At 45.5% G+C, this 21319-nt stretch overlaps 1 protein-coding gene across 3 annotated transcripts in view; it reads left to right on the forward strand.

Moving 5' to 3' along the window:
- stim1b (stromal interaction molecule 1b) overlaps positions 1-21319 on the forward strand; it is a 152378-nt gene that overhangs the window by 123534 nt on the left and 7525 nt on the right. For 2 of the 3 annotated variants that reach the window (XM_087988491.1, XM_087988492.1), the window contains one exon: positions 2346-2415. In XM_087988491.1, coding sequence (XP_087844617.1) covers positions 2346-2415 — 70 coding nt within the window. Of the gene's footprint in view, positions 1-2345; positions 2665-21319 lie in introns of all 3 variants that reach the window. The other variant, XM_087988490.1, reaches the window with a different exon arrangement.

Raw genomic sequence — 21319 nt, forward strand, 5'->3', positions numbered from 1 at the left:
GTGGGTTGCTCTTCGGAGGGTCGGTGTTTACTTGTTGAGCCAAAGGGCCGCTGTATGGAATCTAATCTAATCCAATTTCTCATTGATGACTACAGAAAAATATAGTGAGCAGGCATGGGAAATATTAGCTGAATTGCTTGCCACAGAATTCCCAGCCTCTGACCTGTTCTTGGGGCTACAGTATTTATAAGGCTCATCCCGTTATGTTTCAGTTGGAACTGCCCCCCCCCCCCACTTTCAGTTGGAACTCCCCCCCCCCCCCCCCCAATTCCCAAAGATTCCAATCTTGCTTTGGCTCCTTGATGCCACACTTGGTCATCTGTTGGGTTGCTGTTAAGAGCAGTCACTCCCACCTCATCTTTTGGGATCAGCTGTATTATCCATGCTGGGATCAAAGTCAGGAACTGAGTGACTCTGATAGAATCCAAACTAAATGTCAATGAGCAGGTTAATGCTGACAAAACTCTGGCAACATCTGTCATTGGAAAGATGTTAGCATTCATTACACAGGATTTAATTGCCAAGCATTTAGAAATACCGACTGTGATTTAAGCAGAGTCAGCATGGCTTCATGAAGGGCAGTTCTACCTGACCAAATTCATTAGAATTTTTTAGCAGGATAGATAATGAAGAATCAGTTGATGTAATATATTGGTATTTCCAAAAATCATTTAATAAGATAACCACACATTAGTGTACTTAATAAGATACAAGCCCATGGTGTTAGAGCTATTGTATTACAATGGATTGAGGATTGGTTAAGTAATAGAAGACAGAGAGTTGGGAAAAGGATGGAACCCTTAAACCAGTGGAGTGCCCCAGGGATCAGTGCTGGGGCACAATTATTTAGAATGTATGTTAATGACTTGGATGAGGAAAGTGAATAGACTATCACCAACTTTGCAGATATCACAAAAATAGACGGGAAGGCAAGTGGTGAGGATGGCACAAGGAGTGCGCAAGGACTTGGCAGATGGAATATAATGTGTGGAAATGAGAGGTTTCGCACTTTGTCAGGAAGAACAGAGGGACTGAATATTATTTAAATGGAGAAAAACTGCAGTATAGAGCAGTTTGGGAGTCCTCCTTCATACTTCACAAAAAGCTAGCATCCAAATTCAGCAGATAATAGGGAAAGCAAGTGAAATGTTAGCATTTTATTTCAAAGGGAGTAAAATATAAAAATAAGGAAATCTTGCGAAAGCTATGGAAGGCAGTGTCAGATCACAGCTGGAATACTGTGAACAGTTTTGGGCCTGTTATCTAAGGAAGGGAATTGGAGGTAGTCAGGAGGCGATTGACTAACTTGGTCCCAGGTGAGGTTGAGTATGTTGGGCAGGTACTGATTGGAATTTAGAGGAATGGTTATTATACCTCACTGAAACAGACCAGATTGTGAGGGACTTGACAGGTTCAATGTGGACAGGTTGTTTTCCCTTTGTTGAAGAGTCTTCTCTAGGGGTCACCAGTTTTCTCTCTGTCTGCCTCACCCGCTGTTAGCTCTCGTCACCACTTTGTTCTCCTCACTGTTTTGCTGGCTCTCGCTCTGTCGTCACTTTTTCCTCCCCTGCTGACCCTCATTCCAAGTCACAAACAGAGAAATCCCCTTCCTAAAGTGAGGTGAATGGTGTCTTTTCACGGTTCAGAATTAAGCTGATCTAGTGGTGCTTTATTTTTTTGTCACTAACAAAGCCTTTTCCGCAGCTTGGTCAGCACTGGGACCTGTCATGTTGAAGCTTTTGCACAATAATCCACCTCTAACAGCACGTTAGCTCTGATCTGGTCACTGTATGTCCACAGTATTTGTATAGTGACAGGAGGCTGGTGTTAAGAAGGTTCCTGGTAGAGTTTCTCTTTCTCCCACAGCCCTGTCTGTGGTCTGAGTGACACTGGTCTGTTCACAGTAAAGGCTGGACTCTGACTGGTAGCTGCAGCACCCTCACTGTGAAGGGCCATTTCTGTATTATTTCATGAGCAGGAGCTGAGGAGGTTGGCCCACCTGCTTTGAGCTCTGTGTGTACGTGCTGCCCATTTGTGAAGTGACAAGAGTAGAGGCTGTGCCTCTCTTGGGTGGCAGTGGGTCTGGTGTTTCTGCACCTTCCCAGTGGCACAGCTGGTGGGCGATACTGGCCCCTATGACGCAGCAGTCCTCCATTAGGTGGCACTGGTGCCAGGTCCATTGGGGATTTAGTGTTGAATTTGGATTGGTGCATTGGGGATGGGCAAATGCCACAGGGTAATGGATGTAGGCACTGGGGGCAGACTGGGGTGGGCATTTGGGGCCTTGAGCAGATAATGATGTTTCCTGTGCACTGAGTGTTTTGTTCTATTTTCTCTCCTCACAGCTTCCCTCAGCGTGCACCCATCTGTTCGCCAGCGTCAGGTTGACTCTCAGCACGCTGCTGGCTCCCAGAGGTTGGTAGAAGGTTTTATTCCTGGGCAAAGTGAATCTCTCCCATGGAGCAACAGGGCATCTCTCCGCCGTATGCAAAGTCTTTCCTATATCTGTCCCTGCTCTGATGTGTTTGGACCTGCCTTATCCTCCTGCACTCATTCTCACTGCTTCCATCATCCCTCTCACCATCTGGAAACCATTCCTGACCTTCCCCCTCCTGATGTCCTTGATGTCTCCACTGGGATCCGCGTGCGGACTAGAAGTCATGGGTACTGCACTTTTCCTTTTGTTCCTGCCTGCCGGACTGGCTTGCTCTGACTTGCAGCTTGTTGCTGACTCTGAGAGTGTGTTTCTGTGTGTAGCTGTGCAGTTCATCAAGGTGCCAGTAGCATGTGTGCAAACCCAACTCCACGCTGCATGGTGTGTTCTGAACAATCTTATGTGTTTGTGTCTTATCCCAAGATTGTGTATGGGGTAGTATGCACAGTTCTGTTCGTACAAACCCCTGCTACCAGGCACTCCTTTGTGTAGAATGCAGTGCTTAGACCTGTGTGTGCCTGGGTTGCTGCATCAGTGAATAAGTATGTGTCCATGGGTAGTCACCATAATTCAGTTAGATTTAGTTGTTACAATCTCTATAGTGAACGATACCATTTAGAATGTGAAAGAAAAACAAATTGCTGGAGAAACTGAAAGAAATATGATGTTGGTGAGGCCTATTCTGGATTATTGTGTCTATTTCTGCTCTCTCTGTTATAGGAAGGATATTATTAAGCTGGAAAGAATTCAAAAGAGATTTAACAGGAGGTTGCTGGGAATAGAGGGTTTGAGTTGTAAGCAGTGGCTGGATAGGCTGGGAGTATTTACAATGGAGCGTAGGAGGTTGGGAAGTGACCGTACAAAGGTTTATAAAATCATCAAGGGTATAGATAGGGTGAATGGCCGGTGTTTTTTTCCCTGCGGTGGGGAATTTCAAGTCTGTGGAGCATACTTTTAAGGTGAAAGGGGAAATATTGAAAAAAGACTTGGTGGGTAGTTTCTTTACACAGAACAAGAACATTACAGCGCAGTACAGGCCCTTCGGCCCTCGATGTTGCGCCAAACTGTCATACCAATCTGAAGCCCATCTAACCTACACTATTCCATGTACGTCCATATGCTTGTCCAATGACGACTTAAGTGTACTTAAAGTTGGTGAATCTACTACCGTTCTAGGCAAAGCATTCCATACCCTTACTACTCTCTCAGTAAAGAACCTACCTCTGACATCTGTCCTATATCTATCACCCCTCAATTTAAAGCTAAACCAGAGAGTGGTTTGTGTGTGGAATGAACTTCCAGAGGAAGTGGTGGATGCGGGTACAGTTACAACATTTAAAAGACATTTGGACAAGTTCGTGAATCGGAAAGGTTTAGAGGCATATGGGCCAAAAACAGGCAAGTGGGACTCTTTAGATTAGCATTATGTTTGGCGTGGACTGATTGGATCAAAGAGTCTGTTTCTATGCTGTCTAACTCGTATTTGTGGAGAGAAAGCAGAGTCAATGTTTTGGGTCCAGTGACCCTTCTTCAGAACTGGAAATTCAGAAATTCCAGTTAATTGCTGGAAAGGCTGCTATAACAAGATTTCCAAGTTTCAAAGCTTTTATCACAACCAATGATGAAAAGCACTAATGACTAAACGCAATTTTCTTCTAGTAGTTATCTATGCTTCTAAACTACAGGCAGAAACATTCCTATTTTATTTTTGATTAGGAGATGCTGGTTTTGGACTGGGGTCTACAAAAGTTAGCAATCACACAACACCAGGTTATAGACCAACAGATTTATTTGGAAGCACTAGTTTTTGGAGCGCTGCTCCTTCATCAAATACTATCACACATCAAGTTTCCCATGGCATTACAGTCTCTTTCACAAATAGTCCACAATTGTTCCCAGCTTCCATTGGGTTTTTTTGTAGCTCTGATGTGCTGGATAATAAATTTGAAGAGTTTCCAGTCACTTTCTGATTTTCTGGGGATTCCTAAACCCACCATCAGCAGTAAAGCTTGTTGTATTGCCCCCTGGCTGTGCCTGGAGAGAATCCTTTGGTGACTGCAGCGTGTGTCGCTTTGTTAGAGACACTCCATCTCCCATACCCAGCTGTGATAGCTCACAAAACAAGCAGTCTTTGCTCTCCACATAAACTGCTGTTAGTCTGTCATATTTATTACTCTCGGGAAGCGTGTAACCTGATCTCAAAAATCACTTCTGTACCCTCTTTCCCTGTAGCAACATGAAGTATGTTAATCTTGCATTGAAGGCTAAATGCTAATTAGCTATTACCAATCCCAAGGTTCACTGTCCTCATTATATACTTCCAAATAGGCCACATGACCCAAAAATTTACCGTAAGTTTAAAGCTATTGTTCCAAAGTATTATCATTTTATAAATGTCATCATTGTTACGTAGCGTAAATATGAAGAGGATCAAGATGGACCAGGATTAAACATGCTTCATTGGGGCAAAGGCCTGCGTTATGAATCTGAGCGATGATTTGGTGAAGGTGGACTGGAAGCACCGACCTGCAGATGGTCAGTGTCAGAGCAATGGGTAGTATTGAAGGAAGAGGTAGAGAGGGAGAGTAAGTTATGTTCCTTCAAAGAGGAGGTTGGGATTTCCAGATAGGCTTTAATGGCAATCAGCAATGGTTTCATAGTCATCTGCTGTACTGGGATTCAAACCCAGGTCCCTCTAGTGACAATACCGCTCTGCCATCAGCTCTCCTAAATCATAGATCAGTAAAATGGCCTTGTACTGCTATCCAGAGTAAAAGAGACTTTCACCAGCTTTCTTTATTGTGCTAAAAAGAACACCTTTGTAATAAAACAAAATCATCCTGAAGAGTAAATGTCATACATTGGTTACCATGTGGTCTATAATTTCCGTATTAAATCACCCTTTTGATCCCAGGGATACTTGCACAGCACAACAGATAACAGACTCTGCAGAAGTGATATCTTCTTTACAAAATACGTAAGAAACAGCCCTGTGAGCCAAGGGTCCAAAAACAAAGATAGAATTTGATGAATTCTCACAGTCCACTGAGTTTCTTGTTGACTAAGTCGAAGTGCTAAGAGCTGTAGACTGATCAAAGATCTTCAGTTTAGATTGAACTCAACTAGATCCAAGTATTTGAAAAGTGTCCACAGCCCATCTTTACAAGGTTATAAGGTGGCCAGAAATAATGATACTGTGAAATTTTATCAGGTTCCCAAGAATACAACAGAGAGAGAGAGAGACTGGGGCTGTCCTTCCTTGTAACTGCTGAGGTCTTTGAAAGCTGAAATTAAACCCAGAAAGAGTTACAATACATCCAGCAGCACAGAGAGCCCCTAGACATTCAAAGCCAGATTTTCCAGCAGTTAAGAACCTTAAACACTTTTCCTTAAAAACTCTATCTCTCAGATCATTTCCAAGAAACCACGTGGTTAAAATTCAGATAATATCCAAACAGTTGAATATCTTTCAGTTTTTCCCCTGAGTATAAATATGTATTCCCAACAATGGGAAGGTTCATGATTCCTCTGGTTTCTCTTCCATTTCCTCTTGTACCCTCTGAAGTAATCTTGTCGAGGGGAGATGACTGTCCTTCGGAACTGTTTACTGTCCTGTCCCATATTAGTTGTTAACATTAACAGTCCTCTCTCTTCAGGTTGATGTCCCCCTCTCCTTTAAATCTGCCATCATCACCTTCTCCTCAAAAAAACATCATTTGACCCCTCCAGCCTATCTCCAACCTCCCTTTTCCCCTAAACCTCGTGACTGGGTAGTCATCATCTACATGAGTTCCTATCATTCCCAGAACACTTGTTAGAATCTCTCCCATCAGGTTCGTGCCCCAGTACTGAAATAGCTCTTTTCAAAGTGCTGACATGGTGACAGTTTCCTCCTCCTCCAACCCTTCTCCATTGTCATCGGCTGGTGGACTCCTCTCACTTGGATCCATTCTGATCTGTCTCATTGTAGCCGAAAAATCGTCAGTAATGATTTCTTCCTGCACTTTTCCCTCTGGTGGACCTAGGAATCTGGACTTGGCCTCTCCAATTGCTCATCTGCACACTGCCCCTTGTTGACACCATCCAAACCCAGCAGTAGTTTTCCCATGTCCACTGACAGCACTGAGCTCCACCTCAGCAGCACCTCCCTTGACTTCTGCTGTTGCTAAATTACTGTAATAATTATCCAACACCCCAAGAAATTTCCTACCATTAAATATTGGAAAGACTGAAGCCAACAATTTTGCTCCCTGCTCCAAACTGACTTCATTCCTCTCCTCAGTAGCAGTCTGACATTAAACCCGTCTGTTCATAGTCTTGTTGTTACATTTAACCTTGAGATCAGCTCCCAAACTCTTTATTTATGGCACCATTACAACCACGTATTCCAACCTTTGCAATGTTGACTCTGTGTCCTCACTCAGTTTATCTGCTGCTGAAACCTTCATTTATTTCTTTGTTACCTCTGGACTTGACTGTTCTAGTACACTCCTGGTTGTTCTAGTACACTCTTGGCTGTTCTAGTACACTCCTGGCTAGTCTGCTGGCTGTTCTAGTACAATCCTGGCTGGTCTCCCACCTTCTACCATGGTGTTATCCATGGTCTAACTGTCATCAAATCCCCTTCACCCCATGACCCCATATCCACTCAGTTTCACTGGCTCTTAGTCACGTGGCGTATTATCTTACTTGAAAATATGGATGAGAATAGTATGATTATTGCCTCTATGTCCCTCCCTTTTTCCATGATCTTGTCCAGACCCATGTCCAAGATCTCTGCACTCCTCTTCATTGTGCCCTGTTGAACACCCTGGGGTTTGACGCTTTCAGTTGTTTTGGCCTGTCTATCTGGAATTTCCTCCCTACATCTGTCCGCCTCACTTTCCTCCTTTTGAGATACTCCTCAAAACCAACCTCTGGGTCAACTGACCTAATATCTCCCAGCGACCTGCCATCCCTGGATCAGAGACATTTGGTTCTGTGATGCTGTGACACACCTTCTGACATGTCGTTAAGTCAAAGATACCACATGAATGTGACTTGTGTCGGCTGAAGTGGAGCATACAAGCACAGGGAGGTTTATGTTAGAACTCTGTAAAAGATGAACGACTCCATAGCTACAGTCCTGCATATAGTTCTGGTTACCACATTGGAGGAAGAGACTGATCACAGCAGAGAGGGTAAAGAAGAGATTTAAAATGCTGCTGCCAGAGTGGAGTCTTTAGAAGGATTGAGAACAAGAGAGCACAGATTTAAACTAATTAGTAAAAGAAGCGAAAGCAGGGTGAGAGCAAGCAGTTTCTCACAGTGTGTGGTTAGGGTCTGGATTGTGCTGTGTTCCAGGGCAAAGACTGGAGAATGGCATATTCGGTGGTTCAGACACAACGGGCTGAAAGATCTCCATTTATTCTGTAACAATTCTGTGAAGAGAGGAGCATGAGGAGAGATTTAATTGAGATGTGTAAAATTATGAGGAACTGCAATAGAGAGGATTGATGGACCTGTTTTCATTACCATTACCAAACAAGTCAATAGGGAACAGGGATTATAGTAATTGGTAGGATTAGAAAGGAATGAAGAAATTATTTTCACCGTGTGATCTGAAAGAGTGGTACAGGCAGAATCCCTCCCCATATTGAAAAAGGTCATTTGGATATGGACTTGAAATGCTGTAATCTACTGGATAATTATCATTATTAAAGAGCTAGAAAGTGAGATTAGTCTGAGTGTGTTCTTTCAACAGGCACAGCCATGATGGGCCAAATGGTCTCCTTTGTGCTGGCATTTGTGATGCGGATTTTGTCAGTGATGGGTTGCTCCCTGACTTGTCTGTCTTTGTGTGTCGTCTGTACTAAGTGTGCCATCTCCTAAAGGTTAGAAATCTTAACTGAGCTGTACACCTGCATTGGCTGCTGTGCGGTTTCTGTTTTAATGGTGAGCCTATCCTTCAGTTTCCTCCAGCCTCTATTTTAATTTCAATCCTTGCTTCAGTCTTTTTATTGCCCTACTTTGTCTTCATTTCATTGGCCTATTCCCCTTCTTGATTAAGCTGTTTATGCATTCACTCCCAGCACACCATGAAGTCTCTGCTTTCAGTTTGAAGCCTCCTCCCTTTCAGGAATCAACGAAAACATTACAAATGGCTGCCAGTAACTAGGGACGAACATCAGAGGGGCATTGCAAAAAAATCTGTGATTTTAGTAAAACAAAAGTCAGGTTGTTGGTTAATTAAATATTGGATATGGAGAAGGGAAACAGAAGGATTATCCAGTTGTGTCATGATGAGTCTTGTATCTGTTCAAAGTGTGAGGGATGGGTTGTTCTGATGGTGGGGCTATCAGGTGAACCATGATGGCTGACTGTGAGACACCAGGTGGAACCTTCAGGATTACACCTGTCCAGCAGCAACACCTCAAAACCACAAGCTTCACACTCCAGAGCTGAAGGGAATCGCAGCGCTTGGGTATGAGCACCAGCAGGTAGCAGTATAGCCAGAGGAACCACTGCAGCGACCATCCTTAGTGAGTGGTGGCAGGGAGTCACCTCACTGTTAGATGTATAGTGTGTTCTGTGTAATGTTAACATGTGGCCAAGCCTTTTAGAACAGAGTGTCCCCTAATGCTGTTCAGTGCTGGGCTGGCTAACCTGAGGGTAGGGATGTCACAATTGGCCTCAGTAACCTTTGGGATCGAGATTGGTGAGAGAATTCGCTTAGGTTCCCAATGAGTAGCTTGTGATCCATTGAGCCTTCCCAGAAATCTGTTTGACAACTGTGATTGCACAGAATTCCTTGTCATTGATCAGCCCACTGAACCAGTCCTTGTTATTGGTAGTATTGTCATTGAAATGATTGTACAATTTGTTTTTGGACCTGGAAGTTGCTGTGTGATGTCTAAGGAATGAATTTTGTTTTAGGGCCCACCAGGGTAATCCTTCAGGTTTGCAGCCTCAGCTCAGGGAGTGTGTGTTATACCATATCAGGTGGGGAGAGAATGGTGCACAAACGTGATGCTGCTGCAGTTGAATGCCACAGTGCTCACTTACGTAGCGACTAGTCTTCTGGAGTTGGGCAGGAGACTTGGCCTCTGAAGGTCAGGGATCAGGAGGTGGAGGTGAGCAGAACAACTGTATTAAATCACTGCTAAAGGAGCAAGACCACTGCATTTATCACCTTGGGGTCTTTGATGATAAGTCTGGCATCCCAGGGGTGAATTGGATGGAAACGGGACATATCATTCTGTTGTTGGGAGTGAATCCAGAGTATGTGGTAACTGCTAACCCCCGCTCTGAGTGCGTGCACATTTTGCTGTAGTTATTCCTGAGTGGCTGGTCTTGTTTTCCTGTTTTTGCTTGAAACATCAAGTGGGTTGGTTTTCTGATGTTGGTGTGAGTGGAGCACGTTTTCACAGGGCTCCGATCTCTGTCACATCTCGGGGTGGCCATCTCCTCACTATTTCTCTAGTCTCAGAATTTAAGGATTTGAACTTATAATGGTTGGCAGTTCCTGCTTTGTTCCTTCTGTCCCTCTGTCACTCACTTGGCCACTTGATCTGTCTTTTCTCAACCCCTCTCTGTGTGTCCACTCCACCCCAATACTCCTCTTTGATTCACGGAGAGTTCGATGAGGGAAATAAAGATTATGGTAAAACAAGGAAAGGAGGATGTGTGATGCACCTGAAATGAATTCTTCAAGTGAGAACCAGGCCAATTAAAATAAGTTTGAGAGGCAAGATGAAGGGGAAAGCGAGAGTGTACGATTGGCGAAGTTGATGGGATGTTGGGCTTTATTAATAAGGGTATTGAGGCTGGAGGAATGCACTGTCACTATTGGTGCACTCCTCCATGGATCACAAAATGACCATGTTTTCCAGTTACCAAGATGATCATTTCAATCCCTTCTCTCCATCAGATGTTAAGTAACAAGCTTCATCGACCAGCTTTCTTCATAAATTAAGGGGGGGTAGGTATAGGACAGATGTTAGGTGTAGGTTCTTTACTCAGCGAGTCGTGAGTTCATGGAATGCCCTGCCAGTAGCAGTGGTGGACTCTCCCTCATTATGGGCATTTAAGCGGGCATTGGATAGGCATATGGAGGATAGTGGGCTAGTGTAGGTTAGGTGGGCTTGGATCGGCGCAACATCGAGGGCCGAAGGGCCTGTACTGCGCTGTATTCTTCTATGTTCTAAGCAATTGTTGATTCATTCTCAACGATTATTCAATGAAGATACAATACCTGGATAAAATACACAGTCAGTGTTATAGAAATGTAAATTGTACTTTTTTATAACCCAAAATGGCACGGTGGCTCAGTGATTAGCACTGCTGCCTCACAGCGCCAGGGACCTGGGTTTGATTCCAGCCTCGGTGACTCTGTGTGGAGTTTGCACATTCTCCCTGTGTCTGCAAGGATTTCTCCAGGTGCTCCGGTTTCCTCCCACAGTCCAAAGATGTGTAGACTAGGTGGATTGGCCATGAGGAAATACAGGGTTACAGGGATAAGGTAGGGAGGGGTTGGGTCTGGGTGGGGTGCTGTTTAGAGGGTTGGTGTGGACTCGATGAGCTGAATGGCCTGCTTCCCCACTGTAGGGATTCGATGCAAATGCACTAATTTAAGGAAAAGAGAAAAGGAAATATTTCTCTGCACAATTTGACTTTCTGAAGGAAAACCATAAACACATTGAGGTTAATGGATTATTCTTAAAGGCAAAAGGATAAAAGATGGAATGTTGCAACATCTGTTGCTGTGAGATTCTGACATGTTTGGTCAAGTCACTAATCATGTACAGCTGTCTCTAAAATCTGAAACTGATGATAGGGTTGATACAGTCAGATGGGCTGAATGGTCACCTTCTCATTGTAACAAGAATCTGATTCTTGTGGACACAGCTTGCTCAGGAAATACAAACTTGATAAGTTCTTTCAATTTCTGATCCAGAAGAAAACAAGCCTTACCCTGACCTCAACAAAGAGAAGAAATGGGAAATCTCAGCTGGGCAGCTTGTTCTTATCAGACTTTCCTCCACTAAGTACAGTGAATGGTGGAGCTGGTCACTGCGGCATGTAACATTCACACAATACAAATGTCAGGGAATGATTAACCCCCACAAGAGAGAATCTGTCCAGCATCTCTTGACATTCACTTGAGATTCCCCTCATTCTTCGAAACTGCAATGAATATAATCCTCACTGATCCATCATGTCCTCATGCGTCAGTGCTGCCATCTCAGGGATCAGTCTGGTAAACCTTCACTGCCTGCCCTCTGGAACAAGAACATTCTTCCTCAGAGAGAGACAATAACTGCACACAATATTCCAGGTGTGGTCTCACCAAGGCCCTGTATAATTGCAGCAACAAATGCTGCTTCTGTTTTCGAATCCTCCTGCTATGAAGGCCAATAGACTATCTGCAATAGACTATTGCTTTCTTTACTATCTGCTGTACCTGCATGCTTACCTTCAGCGACTGGTGTACAAGGACACGCAGGACTTGTTGAACATTTTCCCCTCTCAGTTTATAGCCATTTGAGATATTCTGCCTTCCTGTTTTTCTTATCAATCAGCGTGTTCGGATGACACTGCAACATCTCTGCGTCCAGCCCAGAGCTCACTCTCCCACCCAGCCCAGAGCTCACTCTCCCACCCAGCCCAGAGCTCACCCTCCCACCCAGCCCTTAGCTCACCCTCCCACCCAGCCCTTAGCTCACCCTCCCACCCAGCCCTTAGCTCACCCTCCCACCCAGCCCAGAGCTCACCCTCCCACCCAGCCCAGAGCTCACTCTCCCACCCAGCCCAGAGCTCACTCTCCCACCCAGCCCATAGCTCACCCTCCAGCCCAGCCCATAGCTCACTTTCCCACCCAGCCCATAGCTCACCCTCCCACCCAGCTCACCCTCCCACCTAGCCCTTAGCTCACCCTCCCACCCAGCCCTTAGCTCACCCTCCCACCCAGCCCAGAGCTCACCCTCCCACCCAGCCCTTAGCTCACTCTCCCACCCAGCCCTTAGCTCACCCTACCACCCAGCCCATAGCTCACCTTCCCACCCAGCCCATAGCTCACCTTCCCACCCAGCCCATAGCTCACCCTCCCACCCAGCCCATAGCTCACCCTCCCACCCAGCCCACTCTCCCACCCAGCTCACTCTCCCACCCAGCCCAGAGCTCACTCTCCCACCCAGCCCTTAGCTCACCCTACCAGCCAGCCCATAGCTCACCTTCCCACCCAGCCCATAGCTCACCTTCCCACCCAGCCCATAGCTCACCTTCCCACCCAGCCCATAGCTCACCCTCCCACCCAGCCCATAGCTCACCCTCCCACCCAGCCCATAGCTCACCCTCCCACCCAGCCCAGAGCTCACTCTCCCACCCAGCTCACCCTCCCACCCAGTCCAGAGCTCACCCTCCCACCCAGCCCATAGCTCACCTTCCCACCCAGCCCATAGCTCACCTTCCCACCCAGCTCACCCTCCCACCCAGCCCAGAGCTCACCCTCCCACCCAGCCCAGAGCTCACCCTCCCACCCAGCCCATAGCTCACCCTCCCACCCAGTCCAGAGCTCACCCTCCCACCCAGTCCAGAGCTCACCCTCCCACCCAGCTCAGAGCTCACCCTCCCACCCAGCTTTGTGTCATCTGAAAATCTAGAAACATTATATTTAGTTCCCTCATCTAAATCATTGATATATTTTGTGAATAATGGGTCTTGCAGTACTACACTAGACACTGCCTGCCACTCAGTAAAAGACCCGTTTATTTGTAATCGTTTCCTGTCTGCCAACTAGTTTTCTATCCATCTGAAGACTCTGTCCCCAATCCCATGGACTTTAATTAGAAACATTAATCTCCAAAGTGGAACTTTGCTGAAAGCCTTCTGAAAGACCAAATAAACCACATCCACTGGCCCCCTCTCATCAACTCTACAGGTTGAAACATCTTCCCCCCCCCCCCCCCCCCTCAGCCATCCTTATAAGTTCCATTGAGTACCGACCCAGAGTCTTTAACAGCTCCTCACATGACAAGCCCTTCAACCCGGGATCATTCTTGTAAACCTTCTCTGGGTCCACTCCAAGGGCAACACACCCTTCCTTAGATAGAGAGCCCAAAGCTGATCACAGTATTCCAAATGTGGTCTGACCAGAGCCTTATGCAGTCTCTGCAGTACATCCCTGCTCTTGTATTCTAGCCCCCTTGAAATGAATGCTAACAGTACATTTGCCTTCCTAACTGCTAACTGAACCTGCATGTTAACCTTAAGAGAATCCTGAATAAAACTCCCAATTTCCTTTGTGCTTCAGATTTCTAAAGTCTTTTCCTGTTTAGACAACTGTCCATGCCTCTATTTTTCCTACCAAAGTGTATAAACTCTCACTTTCCCACATTTATTTCATCTGCCACTCCTTTGCCCACTCTCCTAGCCTGTCCAAAGCCCCATTTCCTCAACATTATCTTTCTTTGTGGCATCTGCAAATTTTGCAATAATGCCCTCAAGTTCACCCCTTTGTCCAGATTGTTAATGTATAAGGTGAATAGTTGTGGTCCCAACACTTAGAGTCATGGAGATGTACAGCACAGAAACAGACCCTTCGGTTCAACCCGACCACACCGACCAGATGTCCCAACCCAATCTAGTCCCACCTGCCAGCACCCGGCCCATATCCCTCCAAACCCTTCCTATTCATATACCCATCAAGATGCCTCTTAAATATTGTCATTGTACCAGCCTCCACCACTTCCTCTGGCAGCTCATTCCATACATGTACCACCCTCTGTGTGAATATGTTGCCCCTTAGGTCTCTTTTATATCTTTCCCCTCTCACCCTGAACTTATGCCCTCTAGTTCTGACTCCCCCACCCCAGGGAAAAGACTTTGTCTATTTATCCTATCTAGGCCATAAACTTCAGTAGTCACTGGCTGCCATCCTGAAAAGACTCCTTTATCCGCCCTTTCTGCTTTCTGCCAGTCAGCCAATCCTCTATCCACGCCTGTGCCTTACCCCTAACACCATGGGCTCTTATTCAGCAGCCTCCTGTGCGCCACCTTCTGGAAATCCAAATAAATCACATCCACTGGCTCTCTCTGTGTAACTTGTTCAAAGCATTCTAACGGGTTTGTCAGCCGTGGCTACCCCTTGACGAAGCCGTGCTGACCCCGCCCTATTTACCGTGCATTTCCAAGTACTCTGCAATCTCATCCTTAATAATGGACTCTAGAATCTTAACTATAACTGAGGTCAGTCTAACTGACCTATAATCTCCTGTCTGCTGCCTCCCTCACTTCTCAAACGGGTGTTACATGAACCATTTTCCAATCTTCTGGGAGCCTTCCTGACTACAGTGATTCCTGAAAGATCATCATCAATGCCTCCACTATCTCCTTCAGAACTCTGGGGTGTAGTCCATCCACTCCAGGTGATTTATCCACCTTCAGCCCTATCAGCTCCTCCAGCACCATCTCCTTAGTGATGGCCACTACACTCACCTCTGCCCCCTGACTCTTTTGAAGCTCCGGTATGCTGCTGGTGTCTTCCATCATGAAGACCGATGCAAAATACCTATTTCGATTCCTGCACCATTTCTTTGTTCCCCATTACTACTTCTCCAGACTCGTTTTCCAGTTGTCTAATGACCACTCTTGCCTCTCTCCCTCTTACTTTTTAGATATCTAAAAAAACTCTTACAATCTCCTTTTATATTACTAGCTAGCTTCTCATCTTTCATCCTCCCCCCCCCCCCCCCCCCCCCTTATTGCTTTTTCAGTTATCCTCTGCTGGTTTTTAGAGGCTTTCCACTAATCTTCACCACATTGTATGCTTTTTTGTTGCTTTCATGCTGTCCCTGACTTCCCCTGTCAGCCATCCTCCACTCAGTATGTTTCTTATAAAATACAAATTCTCCTGTTTCTTATTGTAAGGGATCTACATTTGTCTTCATCAATTGTTTTCTCTTCACATGCCTATAGAAACTTTTACACTCAGCTTGTTCTCCACAGGCTTACTCCATTACTTATTTACTCCCTCTTAATCAATCCTGTTCTCCTCGTTCGCTGAATTCTAAGCTGCTCCCATTCCTGAGGTCTGTCAGTTTTCTGGCTACAGTTTGACCTTCTGTGTTACTGATTGGCCGCTTTACAGAGGGAGCAGGTTACAGCCTGGTGTTGTGAAGGAAGGCAGTTCCATTGTCTGCTGTCCCCACTGCTCCTTGTACAGGGTCACTTTTTCCCAAAACTCCCAATAAATTGTTGCTGGGAATGGGGGTGAGGAGTTTGCTGTGTTACTCAGGGTGGTATTTCTGCAACCTCCGAAAACGGTAATTGTGTAAGTCTGGTCCAGTCTCATCACTGGGTATTTTTCTGAAAGTGAAGAACTCTGCACACGTTGTCCTGGATTAAAAATGGTTCATTTGACTTGAGTTTCCTAGAACAAGTTAATTTGGAGAGATGAGTATGGAGATAGGAAATAAGAGCAGGAGCACATCCTAGCCCGTTCGTCCCCTCTGTCCGGTCGTGGCTGACCTTTGGGGTGACACAGTGGCTCAGTGGTTAGCACTTACAGCACCAGGGACCTGGGTTCGATTCCAGCCTCAGGCGACTGTCTGTGTGGAGTTTGAACATTCTCCCCGTGTCTGCATGGGTTTCCTCCCACAATCCAAAGATGTGCAGGTCAGGTAAGTTGGCTATGGGAAATTGCCCATAGTGTTAGGTGCATTAGTCAGAGGGAAATGGGTCTGAGTGGGTTACTTTTTGGAGGGTCAGTGTGGACTTGTGGGGCCGAAGGGCCTGTTTCCACACTGTAGAGAATCTAATCTAGTCTAATCATCAGCTTTGCTGCCTGCTCCTCGTCTCCTTCGATTCCCTGACATAGCAAAACTCTGTCTCATCCTTAAGGTAGTCCACAATGGAGCAGCTGCAACTGTCTGGGACAACGATTTGCCACACTTTGACCAAAAAATAAATAGCTCCTTATCTCTGTCTTATACTATTGGCTGCTTGTGCCATGCCCCTGGGGAAACAGTGTCTTTGCCATGCTGGAGAATCTTGAGGGATTGAATGTGGTCACCAGAGATTATACACCCAATTTACTCAGCCTCTCACCAGAAGAGAGCCACCCCAACCCAGGGACCAGTCCTAGTGAACCTTCACTGAACTGTGTCCAGTAGAAATACATTCTTCCTTCAATATGGAAGAACCTTCACTCAGTACTCCTGATGTAGTCTAACCAAAACAATTCTAGCTATATAGTCATAGAGATGTACAGCACGGAAACAGACCCTTCGGTCCAACCCGTCCATGCCGACCAGATATCCCAACCCAATCTAGTCCCACCTGCCAGCACTCGGCCCAAATCCCTCCAAACCCTTCCTATTCATATACCCATCCAAATGCCTCTCAAATATTGCAATTGTACCAGCCTCCACCACATCCTCTGGCAGCTCATTCCATACACGTACCACCCTCTGTGTGGAAACGTTGCCTCTTAGATCTCTTTTATATCTTTCCCCTCTCACCCTAAACCTATGCCCTCTAGTTCTGGACTCCCTGACCCCAGAGAAAAGACTTTGTCTATTTATCCTATCCATGCCCCTCATAATTTTGTAAACCTCTATAAGGTCACCCCTCAGCCTCCGACGCTCCAGGGAAAACAGCCCCAGCCTGTTCAGTCTATCCCTATAGCTCAGATCCTCCAACCCTGGCAACATCCTTGTAAATGTTTTCTGAATCCTTTCAAGTTTCACAACACCTTTGCGATAGGAAGGAGACCAGAATTGCATGCAATATTCCAACAGTGGCCTAACCAATGTCCTGTAACATGACCTCCCTACTCCTGTACTCAATACTCTGACCAATAAAGGAAAGCCTTCTTCACTATCCTATCTACCTGCGACTCCACTTTCAAGGAGCTATGAACCTACACTCCAAGGTCTCTTTGTTCAGCAACACTTCCTAGGACCTTACCATTAAGTGTATAAGTCCTGCTAAGATTTGCTTTCCCAAAATGTAGTACTTCGCATTTATCTGAATTAAACTCCACCTGCCACTTCTCACCCATTGGCCCATCTGGTCCAGATCCTGTTGTAATTTGAGGTAACCCTCTTCGCTGTCCACTACACCTCCAATTTTAGTGTCATCTGCAAACTTACTAACTGTACCTCTTATGCTCGCATCCAAATCATTTACATAAATGACAAAAAGTAGAGGGCCAAGCACCGATCCTTGTGGCACTGCACTGGTCACAGGCCTCCAGTCTGAACAACAACCCTCCACCACCACCCTGCTACCTTTGAGCCAGTTCTGTATCCAAATGGCTAGTTCTCCATGTATTCCATGATATCTAACCTTGCTAATCAGTCTCCCATGGAGAACCTTGTCGAATGCCTTACTGAAGTCCATATAGATCACATCTACTGCTCTGTCCTCATCAATCCTCTTTGTTAATTCTTCAAAAAACTCAGTCAAATTTGTGAGACATGATTTCCCACACAACGCCATGTTGACTATCCCTAATCAGTCTTTGCCTTTCCAAATACATGTACATCCTGTCCATCAGGATTCCCTCCAACAACTCACCCACCACCGAGGTCAGGCTCACTGGTCTATAGTTCCCTGGCTTGTCCTTACCACCCTTCTTAAACAGTGGCACCACGTTAGCCAACCCCCAGTCTTCTGGCACCTCACCTGTGACTGGCGATGATACAAATATCTCAGCAAGAGGCCCAGCAATCACATCTCTAGCTTCCCACAGAGTTCTCGGGTACATCTGATCAAGTCTGCGGATGATACGAAAGCCGAAAAGTCGGAGGAGTTGTTGACAGTGAGGAAGGATGTGGCAGGTTACAGCAGGATATAGAGAAGCTGCAGAGCTGGGCAGAAAGGTGGCGAATGGAATTCAATGTAGCTAAGTGTGAGGTGATTCACTTTGGGAAGAATAACAAAAAGATGGGGTACTGGGCTAATGGTCGGATACTTGGTAGTGTGGATGAGCAGAGGGATCTTGGTGTCCATGTACACAGATCTCTGAAAGTTGCCACCCAGGTAAATAGTGCGGTGAGGAAGGCATATGGCGTACTTGCTTTCATTGGTAGAGGAATTGAGTTCCGGAGTCCTGAGGTCATGATGCAGTTGTATAAGACTCTGGTGCGGCCGCATCTGGAATATTGTGTGCAGTTTTGGTCGCCATACTATAGGAAGGATGTGGAGGCACTGGAACGGGTGCAGAGGAGGTTTACCAGGATATTGCCTGGTATGGAAGGAAGATCGTATGAGGAAAGACTGAGACACTTGGGGCTGTTTTCATTAGAGAAAAGAAGGTTTAGGGGTGACTTGATAGAGGTGTACAAGATGATTAGGGGGTTAGATAGGGTTGACAGTGTGAAACTTTTCCCACGTATGGAGTCGGGTATTACAAGGGGGCATAGCTTTAAATTAAGGGGGGGTAGATATAGGACTGAAGTTAGGGGTAGGTTCTTCACTCAGCGAGTCGTGAGTTCATGGAATGCCCTGCCAGTAGCAGTGGTGGACTCTCCCTCTTTATGGGCATTTAAGCGGGCATTGGATAGGTATATGGAGGATAGTGGGTTAGTATAGGTTAGGTGGGCTTGGATCGGCGCAACATAGAGGGCCAAAGGGCCTGTACTGCGCTGTATTCTTCTATGTTCTATGTTCTAAGTCCTGGGGATTTATCCACTTTTAACCGTTTCAAGACATCCAGCACTTCCTCCTCTGTAATCTGGACATTTTGCAAGATGTCGCCATCTATTTCCCTACAGTCTATATCTTCCATATCCTTTTCCACAGTAAATACTGATGCAAAATTTTCATTTAGTATCTCCCCCATTTTCTGTGGCTCCACACGAAGGCCGCCTCCACATGGAGTAAATCTCCAGTCGTTCAGTGCTCGAGTTGTTTTCCTTTTTCTCTTCACACACCAAGAGAAACATTTACAGTCAGTTTGTATGTTCTCCACAAGCTTACCGTCTCACTCTACCTCACCTGTTAATCAGTCCCTTCCTTCCTCGTTGTGTGCTGAACCCTAATGTTGCTTGTAGGAGTACCCTCTGAGTCTCTGAACGGGACCAGTGCAGATTGGTTGGACTGAATGATGATCTCCCTGTGATGTCATTGTTTTGAGATCCACATCTGTGAGTGTCAAGTGGTTTTTTTCTAAAAAGCTGTTTTTCTGTTGTTATGAGCGAAGTGAATGACCTCACAGCTTGACACATTATACTGCATTTGTTGTGCATGCACTAAACCTGTCTATACCTCTGGGCAGTCTCTGTGTCCTCCTAACAGCTTTCATTTGCATGGAGCTGACACTGTTAGCAACCCTGGAATGATTACATTTTGTCAAAGCTATTTATTGTGAATGTCTCTCACTGAGGGACCTGACCACTGGCTCTTGCAATGCCCTGTTAGAATCTGCTGCCAGCGTGTAATTTTTAATTACTTTTAATAATGTTTAAAGCTGACGTATTAAGCCTCTGGTCTAGAAAAACGAGGCATGTTTAGACAGAATCAAGTGAATCCCTCAAAGAATATAAAGGCAGTAGGAGTATACTCGAGGGAAATCAGGAGGGAGAAAAAGTGACATGAGGTAGCTTTGGCAAATAGAGTTAAGGAGAATCCAAAGAGATTCTACAAATACATTAAAGACAAAAGAGTAACTAGAACCCCTTAAAGATCAACAAGGCTGATTGTGTGTGGAATCCCAGGAGATGGGTGAGGTACTAAGCGAATATTTCCTGTCAGTAGTTACTGTGGAGAAGGATATGGAAGCTAGAGCAATTGGAGAAATAGATACTGACATCTTGAAGAATGTCCATATTACAGAGGGAGTGGTGCAAGATGTTTTAAAATGCATAAAGCTGGATAAACCCCCAGGACCTGATCAGGTTACCCGAGAACTCTGTGGGAAGCTAGGGAAGTGATTGCTGGGCCTCTTGCTGAGATATTTGTATCATCGATAGTCACAGGTGAGGTGCCGGAATCAGAAATTATCTTGTACGCACTGAACACGTTCCTCTCCATCTAAACCTTTTAACACTATGGCAGTCCAAAGCACTGCTGGTTGTGGTGGGCTAACGTGGTGCCACTGTTTAACAACGGTGGTAAGGAAAAACCAGGGAACTATAGAGCAGTGAGCCTGACATTGGTGGTGGGCAAGTTGTTGGAGAGAATTCTGAGTGAGAGGACTTATGTGTATTTGGATAGGCAAGCACTGATTAGGGATAGTCAACATGGGAAATTGTGTCTCACTAACTTGATTGAGTTTTTTGAAGAGGTGACAGAAAAGATTGATGAACATGATGTGGAGGAGCTGGTGTTGGACTGGGGTGGACAAAGTTAAAAATCACACAACATCAAGTTCTGGGATTTACAATGAATTGAAATCTGCAACCCCTTTCTAAGTGATTCAGACTTAACAACAATCTCGGTTTGTTCAGTACATCGCATCGGTTGTATGACACTTTGATCTTTAGCTATAAATTCTGTGTCCTATGATCCTGTCCCACTAGCTACTCGCGAAGGAGCAGTGCTCAAGAAAGCTAGTGCTTCCAAATAAACCTATTGGACTAGAATCTGGTGTTGTGTGATTTTTAAGATTGATGAAGGCAGAGCAGTGGATGTTGTTGATATGAACTTCAGGAAGGCATTTGACAAGGTTCCTCATGATAGACTGGTTAGCAAGCTTAGATCATGTGGAATACAGGGAGAACTAGCCATTTGGATACAGAACTGGCTCAAAGGTAGAAGACAGAGGGTGGTGGTGGATGGTTGTTTTTCAGACTGGAGGCCTGTGACCAGTGGAGTGCCACAAGGATCGGTGCTGGGTCCACTACTTTTTGTCATTTACATAAATGATTTGGATGTGAACATAGGAGGTATAGATAGTAAGTT

Source organism: Chiloscyllium plagiosum, unplaced genomic scaffold (assembly GCF_037043375.1).
Source record: "Chiloscyllium plagiosum isolate Xiang-an unplaced genomic scaffold, Cpla_swu_hap1 HiC_scaffold_6, whole genome shotgun sequence".
In the NCBI taxonomy this organism is placed as follows: domain Eukaryota; kingdom Metazoa; phylum Chordata; class Chondrichthyes; order Orectolobiformes; family Hemiscylliidae; genus Chiloscyllium; species Chiloscyllium plagiosum.